This window comes from Dama dama, chromosome 26 (genome assembly GCF_033118175.1).
Source record: "Dama dama isolate Ldn47 chromosome 26, ASM3311817v1, whole genome shotgun sequence".
NCBI classification, from domain to species: Eukaryota; Metazoa; Chordata; class Mammalia; order Artiodactyla; family Cervidae; genus Dama; species Dama dama.
The window spans coordinates 43,544,688-43,557,070 of record NC_083706.1 but is presented as its reverse complement, the minus strand read 5'-3'; the positions used below and the strand labels follow the sequence as shown (position 1 = coordinate 43,557,070).

At 41.1% G+C, this 12,383-nt stretch overlaps 1 protein-coding gene across 3 annotated transcripts in view; it reads left to right on the top strand.

The window, feature by feature from the left end:
• The window catches only part of SYNE1 (spectrin repeat containing nuclear envelope protein 1), a 466,580-nt gene that overhangs the window by 321,988 nt on the left and 132,209 nt on the right, over positions 1 to 12,383 (top strand). Inside the window, exons 98-100 of one of the 3 annotated variants that reach the window (XM_061130284.1) lie at positions 2,742 to 2,876; positions 3,812 to 3,921; positions 9,716 to 9,872. In XM_061130284.1, coding sequence (XP_060986267.1) covers positions 2,742 to 2,876; positions 3,812 to 3,921; positions 9,716 to 9,872 — 402 coding nt within the window. The remainder of the gene's footprint in view (positions 1 to 2,741; positions 2,877 to 3,811; positions 3,922 to 9,715; positions 9,873 to 12,383) is intronic. The other 2 variants (XM_061130286.1, XM_061130285.1) reach the window with 2 other exon arrangements.

Below are 12,383 nucleotides of genomic sequence, written 5' to 3'. Positions count from 1 at the left end.
GAACTGTTCCTTAGTCATTTTTTGCTTCCTGTGGTCCAAAGGTTATGTTTCAAAACAGTGAAATCAGCCAGAGAAAAATTTATTAACTGAGAAACCAAACCTAACCACAGAGAAAACACATACTAGTCATGTGCTTTTGATGCTGATAAATTTCCTTTTTTCTAAAGCTGTGGATTCAATTAGTCAAATAGGAGTCCCTTGCTTAGATTTTGTTTTAGAATCTAAGTATGTGTCTGTGCATGTAAATGTGGTTAAGCCGCCCTGTAGACCTGGCATTTCAATTGTTATTTTCCCAAGTACAATTGGTCTCTTTCGCTGGTGTGAGGAATTTGAAATCAGAGCTCTCAGTCAACTGTAGTTAACTTGCAGAGAAGGGTGAACTGGAGCCCTGAGAAGTTTCCAGGAGTCTCCAGGCTGGGCTGTGAAAGCAAACCTTTTCTGAAGAAGGGCAGAGAGGAAGTGGCGGGAATTCACCAAAGAGAGTCTGCAGGTCACGGCTATGGCCACTGTTTGTCACTGGGTCTCTGCCTGGGGACAGCTTTCAACTTGTCCCACTGACTTCTTTGGGGTCATTCTCTACAGATCCCTTTTGACTTTCTGTTTCATCCTTGCCTGGAAAAGCCAGGATATCTTAGAGCTTATTCTGGGTCAATGGAACATCCTCAGATGAGAAAACTCTGCTTCATGCAGAAAAGTGTGGGCTTCGGTCCTGGAGGAATGCACGACCACCCCAAACCTCCCACCTTCAGGAAAATCACTGCTTGCCTGAAAGAGGCATTCCTGGGAGGGTGGGGAACCTATTGAACTCTAGTCATCTATTCTGAAGATCCTGTAAAATGCAGGTAGCATGTTTTAGACCAATGGTGCTACCACTGTCCTATCTCAAGCACGTTCTGTTTACTGGCGAGCTGGATCATCTTCAAGGAAAGAAGGCGCCTGTGAGCTGAGGTGGTTCAGAATCCGGGAAAGGATGATGTATAAATGCGGACGCTATCTGTAGATTTCTCTGTTGCCTTCACCGCATCTCAAGTGCTGGTATCAAATGATCTCAAACATTTTAGTTTAACCATGAGATTCTAATAAGTAAGACAGAGGGAAACAGACCCCATCTATTTCCCTGTAAGAGTTGGTGTAAAATTCTGGAAAGAAAAGGAAGGGAAGATTCCTGTGGGCAGTCAGGCAGGGTGAGCTATTGTAGCTGGACCCCACGCTGAGGTCAGGTTTGGCAGAGAACAGAGGCCAGGGGGGCAGCAGTTCAGTAGGATGGCTCCTCCATGGAAACACCCCAAAGAATGTTCCCTTCCTATGTGCCCACCCCCGGCCCCTCTGCATGCTTCAGTCATACTTGCCCCTCCTCTGCGGTCTCTGAGACACCAAGTTGCTTTCCCCTCTGGCCTTTGCTCCAGTGGTTCCATAGGCCTAGAGGCCCCCACCCCATCATTTAGTCAGGCAGTATCAGTGTTAATTGCTCAGTCATGTCTGATTCTTTGCGACCCCTATGGACTGTAGCCCACCAGACTCCTCTATCCTTGGAATTCTCCAGGGAAGAGCACTGGAGTGGTTTGCCATGCCCTCCTCCAGGGGATTTCCCAACCCAAGAATCGAACCCGGGTCTCCTGCACTGCAAGCAGATTCTTTACCATCTGAGCTATCAGGGATGCCCTCATCTCACAACACACAAGCTGTCACCTCTGAAGACGCCTTTTGCTACCCAGACTAAGAAACCCTCCCTCTTCACTTGCCAGCCCATTCTCTAGTTTCACATTCTTTGCAAGTCTTATCACCATCCCAGTTTATCTTGTCTATTTATTGTCTGTCATCCCAGCAGGCCTTTGTCTGGCTTCTGAGCCAAAAAAATCCCCTCCAATTCTCTCCAGTGCCCTAAACAGTGCCTGACACACAGTGGGTGCTAAGAGCATTTAGTGAATGCGTCTTACCAACATGGTGTAATTTATCCTTTGGCGTATAAATACATTTTAGTAGAAAGGTGCTCATTCAGAACTAATTCCATTCTAATACAAAATATTCTGTTTGTTGTTTAGTCCTGTCTGACTCTTTTGCAACTTATGGACTGTAGCCCACCAGGCTCCTGCGTCCATGAGATTGTCCAGGCAAGAATACTGGAGTGGGTTGCCATCTCCTTTTCTAGGGGATCTGCCTGACCTAGGGATTGATCCCACGTCTCCTGCGTCTATTGCATTGGCAGGCAGATTCTTTACCACTGAGCCACCAGGGAATCCCATGCAGTATTTTAGGGCCTCTTAAATTCCATCGGAATAGTCTAGCAGGAATAATAAACCCCTGCCGAGGTAATAGGTAATTACTTTGGCTTTCTCCTTTAGCCACACTCTGTCGAAGCCAGAGTGGCAACAGATGGCAGTGGAATCTAGTCCTGGTGGGGATAGGAAAGGCAGGAAGACCTAGAGTTATATTCTTGTGGAAGAAATTCCAGAATAATGTCTGCTGACCACATCAGTCAGCTAAAAAGCCTAGCCGCGACATGGCAGTTCCCCCGACCCCCTTAATATTTCTGAGTATAATCATCTATTTATTGTTCTGTTTCCTGCAAATGCCATAATAAATTCCATGGGTTTTGTGGTACCATTTTTTTTTAATGTGGTTTCACGTCCAAATGGAGTCACTTTGGTTTTATTATTCAGACCACAGTAAAGGAGCCATCACTGTTTTGGTTAAGGTCTTCCTGTGGGTAGTATGACTCTTGATTTCTCCCTCGTTAAAAGCAGGGGACAGCCCAGGAGAAGGAGGAGAGCGATGCTGACCTGGCTGCCACTCAGAGCCCCGGGGTTCAGGAATGGCTAGCTCAAGCTCGGAGCGCGTGGACCCACCAGCGACAGAGCAGCCTCCAGCAACAAAAAGTAACACACTTCCTGCTTCTTTCGCCTGCAGATCAGCCAAGCATGCACCTTGAGAGAAATGTTTTAGAAAGACAAGTTCCTTCTGTGCTGAAAACAGAGTGCCCCTTTATCTTTATTTTGGACTTAAGCAGAACCTGGCTGTTTCCATTTACTTTTGACCACCGGGAAGACTGGTCATTTTAAAGTCGGTTCTCTAAGAAAAGCTTCTGCTTAGTTTTAAAATAGTGTAACTCAATTATAATCTGCCCTCTATTTCTAGCTTGCCCCAATTTGAGTCTATTATATATAATAAAAGCCTCAGGAAGGCCTCTGAGAATTGGTAAATATCTAAGTTGCACTTTCTTATGAAATTTGCTTTCAACTCTCAAGTAGATGCCATCACTAAACAGGATTACAAATTACTGCCTATGAAGCAAATGAGCTTTGATTACTCAGAATGACATCTCATTAATACCTTCAGTTTATGGATAGGACATATTAAAATATTTCTCAAAGAGTAGAGACTTTTTCACTAATAGTGAAGAAGTAAAACTGAGTCCAATTGGTGATCCAGTTTATCAAGCAAGTGGGAAATTGAAGAGAGCTGTTGCTCTCGTGTCTCTTTCAGCTTGAACAAGGCAGTTATCGATCTTGAAAAGTTAAAGTGCATTTTGGACCACTTGGGGGCGCCATTGCCAAGCAAAATTTTCTTTTCTCATTTCCTAACCCCCACCAAGATTATTTAAACGTTATTTTATCAAAGCCAAAGAAAGCTACAGAGGACTTGGAGACACCTCTGAACAGTTACCTAAGCCACACCTTTTATGTAATGTGCTAACTTAAAAACATACTATTGTACCAAAGTTCTCTGAGGATTTTCTAGACATGAAACTGTGGTTGTAGACAATAATTATAAAGTAACAAAGATATTTTTATTTTTCCTTTTCCTTGAGCAGGAGTTGGAGCAGGAATTGGCAGAGCAGAAGAGCCTCCTCCAGTCAGTAGCGAGCCTTGGAGAGGAAATTCTAACGCAGCACTCAGCTGCAGAGACCTCTGGTGGTGTTGGGTATGTTTCTTTTCTTCTTTGGGGGTTTTTTGTTTTTAATTCACCATTTTGTTTTATTTTTTAGATTCCACATTTAAGTGATATCATACAGTATGTGTCTTTCTCTGTCTGACTTATTTCACTAAGCATAATACCCTCCAAGTCTTACCTGTATTGCTGCAAATAGAAAATTTTTTCATTCTTTTTTATGGCTGAGTAATTTTCTGTGTGTGTGTGTGTGTGTGTGTGTGTGTGTGTGTGTGTGTACACAAAGCACATCTTCTCTAACTATTCATCTCTTGATGGACATAGGTTGCTTTATCTGAACATTGGGGTGCATGTATATTTTTGAATTAGAATTTATTTTCTCCAGATATATACCCAGGAGTGGAATTGCTGAATCTATTGCATTTCTGTCTTTAGCTTTTTGAGAAATCTCCATATTGTTTTCCATAGTGGCTACACTAATTTACATTCCCACCAACGGTGTCCATGATTCTCTTTTCTCCACATCCTCACCAACATTTGCTATTTATGATCTTTTTGATGACAGCTCTCCCGACAGGTGTGAGGTGATGCCTCACTGCGGTTTTGCTTTACATTTCTCTGATGACAGTCAATTGTTCTCTTATTGCCGTTGTCCTGACGTTTGAAAAATGGTCCAGAGGTTAGGACTCCGAGCTCTCGCTTCCAAGGGCCTGGGCTCGATCCCTGGTCAGGGAACTAAGATCTCACATGCCCTGTGGACAAAAATTTTAAAAATGAATAAATAAAAGTAAACAGCTCCCTTAACATTTTATTTTGAATATCTTTTGCAAAAATTTAATTATTTCATTTTTACTTTATGATATTAAATCTACTTGTATTTTGAATGTTTAGTTGAGCGGCATAAGTATAACTAGTAATTACAATGGCTAACTTCCTTTTCCTCTTTCTGGTATGCTTAGCATATCTGTCCAGGGACAATGCTTATTTAATACATTTTTGAAAGTCAAATAATAAATGCATTATAAAATTAGATACATGATATTTATGACTGAATGATTTTATCTAACTGGAAAACATTTCCCTGACAAGAGCTTATCTGTCTTCTTCTAATATTATTCTGAAAAATAAATGTATGTATCTTGTAAGTATCTTGACTTTTTTTTTTAATTTGACTGCACTGCGAGGCTTGTGGGATGTTAGTTTCCCAACCAGGGATTGAAACTGGGACTACTGCAGTGAAAGCCTGGAGTCCTTTCCACTGGACCACCAGGGAACTTTTCTTGATGATCTGTTTCTACAATTTCTATATATAAAGTCATTGAACTTTGAGTCCTGGTTTGGAGTAGAGACTGAAAGTCTTACACTCAGGAAAGTAAAGTGTTGAAAGAAAATTTAAAGAAAGTGGAGAATTTTCAAGTTGAAGAGTCTGGTTTAAAAGGTAGGAAGGCAAAGACACTGAAGCAGAGGGGAAGTGTCCCTGTATCGTGAGGCAGGTCTGGGTTTTATTCTGGTTCTGCATCTGTCACCTTGGAAAAGGAACTCAACCCCGAGACTTCGTTTGCTCACCAGTAGAATGAGACTAATAATTGACAGCCATCATCACAGAAGGGTTGTGAACACTGTGAATGTCAATCGAAAAGATACATAGGAGAACTATCTTTAAAATCTAAAACATTAAAAAAAGTTTCAGCAAAACCTCTGTGTTCTGTTCATGCAATATTCAAGGTTGAAATTCAGTAGTAGCATCCTTTGACAACCAACATGTTTCAAATAGCTTTAATCCCATGGACTCCAGTGTTCTCAGTTCTGAGCATTTGTTTGGAGGAAATGCATATTATAAAGATGATTTTGGAAACACTGTTTATCACACCATATAAAAAGACAGAAATACCTATTAGTAAAAAAAGAAAAAAGAAAGCCTAAGAAAATATTTTTGCCTATATAATCTTAACACAAATTTTGTAACAATATCAATAACAGTCTGTGATATCAAGTAAAATATGTGACATAAAATTGAGTATAAAGTTTATGTATGAGTAAGACCCAGACTAGATGTAGATGATCAAAAGTAACTTTAGTAAAGTCGGCTTGGAGAGTTTTCTTTCCTTTTTTTTTTTTAAAATTTAATTAATGCTGACATAATGTTGCTGACATATGACAAAAGTGTTGACTATATATGTATATACATCTAGGAAATAGGAAGATATTCAAGGGGGAAAAAGGAATAAAGAATACTGATAACAGCTAATAGATAATCAATTTAAAGAATAGAGATGAATAAGATTGTGCTGCTGCTGCTAAGTCGCTTCAGTCGTGTCCGACTCTGTGCGACCCCATAGACGGAAGCCCACCAGGCTCCCCCGTCCCTGGGATTCTCCAGGCAAGAACACTGGAGTGGGTTGCCATTTCCTTCTCCAATGCATGAAAGGAAAAGTGAAAGTGAAGCTGCTTAGTCGTGTCAGACTCTTTGAGACCCCATGGACTGCAGCCCACCAGACTCCTCCATCCATGGGATTTTCCAGGCAAGAGTACTGGAATGGGTTGCCGTTGCCTTCTTCAGAATAAGATTATAACGTCTGTAATCAGGAACTCCATAAAAATAACCCTAATAATGTAAAAATTGTGTTAAAGTATAATGGAGTTTTAAAATTCTTCTGTTATGGTCGTGCTTAGAAATGCCGATAAGACCATAACATGTTCTCTGTGTAAATCTACAGTGAGGAGCTCTGCCTCTCCCACGGTGACTAAGTCGAGACTTGCTGCCACTTTGCATTTTCTCTTTCTGGTTCTTCTAAGATGTTTACTCATCCCTCATGGTTTTCTGAATATTTTTGCCAAACTCTATTTTTACAAAGAACCCGTCCACACATTGCTTCCTCATCATACGTAGAGTTATGAAAGCAGCTGTAAGGACCTTCTGCAGCTTTCTTGCCATATTTTTTTTTTCTCCCCTTGGCCTTTAGCTTTGGAAAGGGCCCAGATGAAAGACAAACAACTATAAATTGCTCTTTCAAATCTAAGACTATTTTAAAGAGAAATCTGCGGTTCAGTACTGGCTTTCTGTGTAAGATTTAGTCTAAAGACTGCTTATAAATTCTTTAATTTAAAAAAAAATTCTTTAATTTTTATGCAAATTCTTTAGAAAAATCTTTAAATCTGGTTGATTACAGTTCAGTCATGCCTTTCAAGCCTTGGGTAAATATACCAAGCAAACAAACAAACATGAACAATGTCCAGAAGCTGAAAGAAAAACATTTCAAAGAACAGAATGACGTTTGTGGGAAAAAAGTATATATTCAGCCTTCAACGTTTTAGCTGATTTTCTAAGACTATCACCTGTGAGTTGGTTTATGGAAAAACCCCTTTGAGAGGGATGTGACTTGGTTCATGGTTACAGATCCATTGAATGAAGAAGTACTTTGTGATGTACTGGAGAATTGAAGGGGTCCTTCCAAGATTACTAAGGAAATTCAACTGGAAATGAATCAATATAAATATCAAAGGGAAGGAAGAATATTTTCTATGGGAAAAGAAAAGCTGTATTCTAAATTAAAACTGGTCTGCTGGTGGCATTTTATGTGTCAATGATTAAAGACTATAGAGATATTAAATATCCTCTGGTTTCATATACTAAATTGTTATATAAACATGAATGTATTAAAAGTGTTATGGTAGTCCACCATCTCAAAAGAACACAATAAAGAAACATAATTTCAGAAGAATTTTTGAAAATAATTTTTATTTACTTCTTTGTGTTTGGCTGTGAAGGGTCTCTGGCTTTTCTCCAGTTGCAGCAAGCAGGGGCTGCCATCTAGTGTCTGAGCACAGGCTTCTCACTGCAGTGGCTTCTCTTGTGGTTCCTGGGCTCGAGAGCACTGGGGCCATAGTTGTGGCTCATGGGCTTCTTGGTCCATGGGCTGAGTTAGTGCGTGGCATGTTGGATCTTCCCAGACCAGGGATTGAACCCCCGTCTCCTGCATTGGCAGGCAGATCCTTTACCACCGGGCCACCAGGGAAGCCCTAATTTCAGGAGAATTTTAAAGTGTTTTTTTTATTTTAAAAGATGTTTAAAAAGCAGAAAATCCAGAGACTAACATAACCAACAAAATTAGAAGTATCAGTTTTATTTTTTAACTTCAGTTCAGTCGCTCAGTCGTGTCCGACTCTTTGCGACCCCATGAATTGCAGCACGCCAGGCCTCCCTGTCCATCACCAACTCCTGGAGTTTACTCAAACTCATGCCCATCGAGTCGGTGATGCCATCCAGCCATCTCATCCTCTGTCGTCCCCTTCTCCTTCTGCCCCCAATCCCTCCCAGCATCAGGGTCTTTTCCAATGAGTCAACTCTTTGCATGAGGTGGCCAAAGTATTGGAGTTTCAGCTTCAGCATCATTTAGCTTATCATTTTTTAACTTAGTATCACTTTTTTAGATCAATGCATGTTGATACATATAGATCTAGTTTTTTCATTTTAACTGCTTGAGAGTGTTTTATCTTGTGATAGTGACAACTTTTCTTCTTGATGGGCCTTTACACTGTTGCCATTTTTTTTTTTTTTTTTTGGCTTTTCCTAGCATTCTTTTATTTTAATTTTTGATCATGCCCTGTGACATGTTGGACCTTAGTTCCCCCCAGGGATGGAGCCTGCACCGCCTATAGTGAAAGTGCAGAGTCTTAAACACTGGACTGCCAGGGAAGTCCTCACTAGTACTGTTGAACTTAACTTTCTCACATGTCTTTAGGTGTCCAGGTGAAAAAGATTCTCTAAGATATGTCCTAGAAATAGAACTCTTGCATCAGAGCCTAATTCATTTGTTAAGGCTTTCTTCAACAAACTTACTTGAAGAAACCATTGTATTCAATACTTATTCTGAAATGCATTGGCTTTGGGGTAGTGTATAATATTCTGCCAATAACGTTTTTATTTTTTTTTCCTTCACTTGATCAAAAGTTTCCATCAAAATAACAATTACCCTCTAGCATAACATGGCTTTTGGATGACATGGTTCTAGTTAGGACTTCAAAACCCCTGAATACAAACTAGGACCTATTGGAGCTAGAGTCTCCCAGGTTCTTACCATTGCCATTACCATCAGTGTTAGGCCCCACTGATTTAGTGGCTGTATTTTTATCAGATAGGGTCAGAGGTGTTATTCGTCTCTTCTCCAAATTACTTGGAGAAATACTCCAAATACTTCTGCACAGTAAGTACAGTCTTCATTTTAAAGATGAGAAAGTTGAGGCTCTGAGAAATGAAGCAAATTGCTCAAAGTCACAGATCTGATGTTCTGTAATGGAACCCTGATCTGTCTCACCTTCAAAGCCATAGTCATCTCAGAGGTCACACTGCTGCCTCTTTAAGGATGATACTCTGCCTTCCATCCACCTTCTGTACTCCTCTTCCATGTTCTGAAACCTGGTCTGTAGTATTTTCTTTAGACTCAGGGTAAAAACTCTCAATAGACTAGGCAGTATTGTTAGGGTTTTTTAATTTGTGGACTCTTTGCCAAAGGCTACCACTCTGATCATATGCTTTCTGATTCTAAAAGTTACAATTATTTTTATCTTTAATGCTGAGCTATTTTCAGGGTTGTTTTTTTTTAAATTTATTGTCCTCATGGTTCAATTTTAAGATCAGTAAGAAAGTACTTGTTTTACTGTTTGTCTCAAGTTTTCTATTTTAATTTATATTTTTAAAGTGTACGCCAATGACTGAGATAATCTGATTCCAATTGTAGAGGCCAGATCTAGTGCACATAATAAATTACCTAGAACTTACTGCCTTTTTATGCACATTGTAAACTTAGATTATTTATTCTTCTAATAGCGAAAAACCTGATGTGTTATCCCAGGAGTTGGGCATGGAAGGGGAGAAATCACCTGCTGAAGACCAGATGAGAATGAAATGGGAAAGCCTACATCAGGAATTTAGCACCAAGCAGAAACTACTTCAGAATGTTCTGGAGCAGGAACAGGATCAAGTGGTACTGAACATTTTGCTTTTACGTATTAACTAATGTAGAAGATTTACAGCTTATGCTATGGGAACGAATATAACTGTGCAGCAATCCATATTTCATTATCAATTCCAAAATAAGAAAACAAATGACTCATCCTACACTCTCTTAACAAGCTTGTTTCACATATCCCTTTATAATTATATATTTATATGTGGAAATTTATGTGACTGCTAGATACTGTTCTCCTCAGAGAAGATTAATATCTGATGACTCATTAGCAAAAACCATTAAATATAAATGCTGTCCTCCCCACCTGGCCCCCCGCTTTCGTTTCCCACAGCTTTGAAAATTAAGGATATACACATCCAGGCCAAAAGAAATGCTATGTATTTGTCAGTAAATTATCATGATATATTATTTTCCATTGCTACTTCCAGTATTTAATCATTTCAGAAGATCCTAATGGGAAACATACTGGGACCTCAGTGGAACTAAAGGAAGGGGAATTCAGAGTCAGTTACAGTGGTCACCGACCCCTCTATAGGCCAGTTCCTAAGATGGGCGGGTCCTTGTGTGATGTTGGACTTGATTCCACCAAGCAAGCCAAATCCAGTGGAATTAAGTATAGCAACAGAAGGTTCCGTATAGATAACAGCTATTAGTTCACCCTAAGCAGAAGCCAGAGAACAACAGAGTCAGAGGAATCCGCCCCTTAAAGATCTAACAGAGGAAGGCCATGATGCTCACCACAGCGGTGGTGCAGTAGGATGGTGAAGATAGAAGCCTGTCCCAGATCCCGGGTCAGCTCTACTCTGGCCACTCCCCAGTGGTAGCATCATCAGAGTACATTCTAGGACCTTTACTGAACGATCTGGGGAGCTGCTGTTGTCACTGATCTGGCCAGGATTAGCTTAGGAGCCGAAAGAGACTGACCTGCGGAGAGAAAGGGTATCAATAATTACAGAGCCAAGAGGAGGGGAAGGCAGGAGGTGATGAAGCAGGAACTCAGACAGGTACACCTTGCCCTAATTACCTGCAGGGGGCCAGTCTAAAGGTCAGAATGTGTCCCCCCACATCTACTGGGAACCCTGCATAAATCCTACAGAGCCATTCATTTCTGTTTCCTTTTACAAAATTTTGGACATTTCATACCTTCTCACTCCCAGTCCAGGAGTCTTCTTTGTTACCATCCACAAGAATGTCTTGCCTGGAGAATTCCATGTACAGAGGAATCTGATGGGCTACAGTCCATGGGGTCACAAGGAGTCAGACATGACTGAGAGACTAACACCTTCACAGGAATGTCACCAGCTCTGGTCCTGGGGAGTAGAAAGCCCTTTCTTTCCAGAGGCCGTTGTCCTGGAGACAGCCTCCATCTGGCACACGGACCCTGTACCTTTTGCATGGACTTCCTACCTCTCTTTGGAAGAATGCTTCTTCACACCTGTGATCAAACATTGCTCAGACTCACGGCATGAGTTCCTGGTTTCTGATACAGTTCTCCTGGACTTTACAGCACTATGCATACTGTAGGATTTCCCCTTTCATTCATTTATGAGGAATATCTACAGTCCTGCCTCAGGGACTGCAGCCTTTTCTGATTTTTCTAAGTCAAGTGAAAGTGAAAGTGGTAGTCACTCAGTCGTATCCGACTCTTTGTGACCCCATGGACTGCAACCCACCAGGCTCCTCTGCACATGGGATTTTTCCAGGCAAGAACACTGGAGTAGATTGCTGTGTCCTCCTCTAGGGGATCTTATGGACCTGGGAATCAAACCCATGTCTCCTGCATTGGGAGACAGGTTTTTTTTTTTTACCACTAGCGCCAACTGGGAAGCCCAGAATAAAAAAAGGGGACCCTGTGGCTGCATGGGCCAGGAAGTGAGACTGGGCCGCGTGGCAGGCAAGAATTCTACTACTGAACCACCCATGCACCCAAAGCTTGGGGAGATTAGAAAATTCCTCACGGTCTCATGACTAAGAAGAGACAGATCTGGGATGGGGACACAGGTGTGTTTAACTCCAAAGTTCCTCCTTTTTCACATCACCTTACTGACAGTTTGTACACTGGATGGTACTGAATACACTACTATTCTCAATTGTAAAAGCAGGCACTTTTATTTATTTACTTTTTTTTGGCCTCATGTAGACTAGGTTGAAAGGCATCTCTCTCTCTCAGAACAGTGTTTCTTTGTTCACCTTCACTGCATTTAGCATCTCTGTGCAGAACACCCCACCTGGCCTCAGGATGAGATATGACTTCCTGCTGCTAGGTACCTGTAACACAACTAAGAAGATGTGTTCTACGTTTCTGAAAAATTAAGCAGCCAGGGAGGCTCCATAAGCAGGAATTAAAAAGGAAGCAAAACTTATTTAAAAAGTGCAAAGCAGCTAGGTAGGGTCGGTGTGGAATTTAAGACAGTGGATTACAGAGAGATGTTGGGTGGTAGGCCTTCCAGCCACAGCGGGGAATGAAGCTGATGTGTTTAGAGGATAATGAGTAATCAAGCTGAAAAGTAAGATGAGGATGAGATG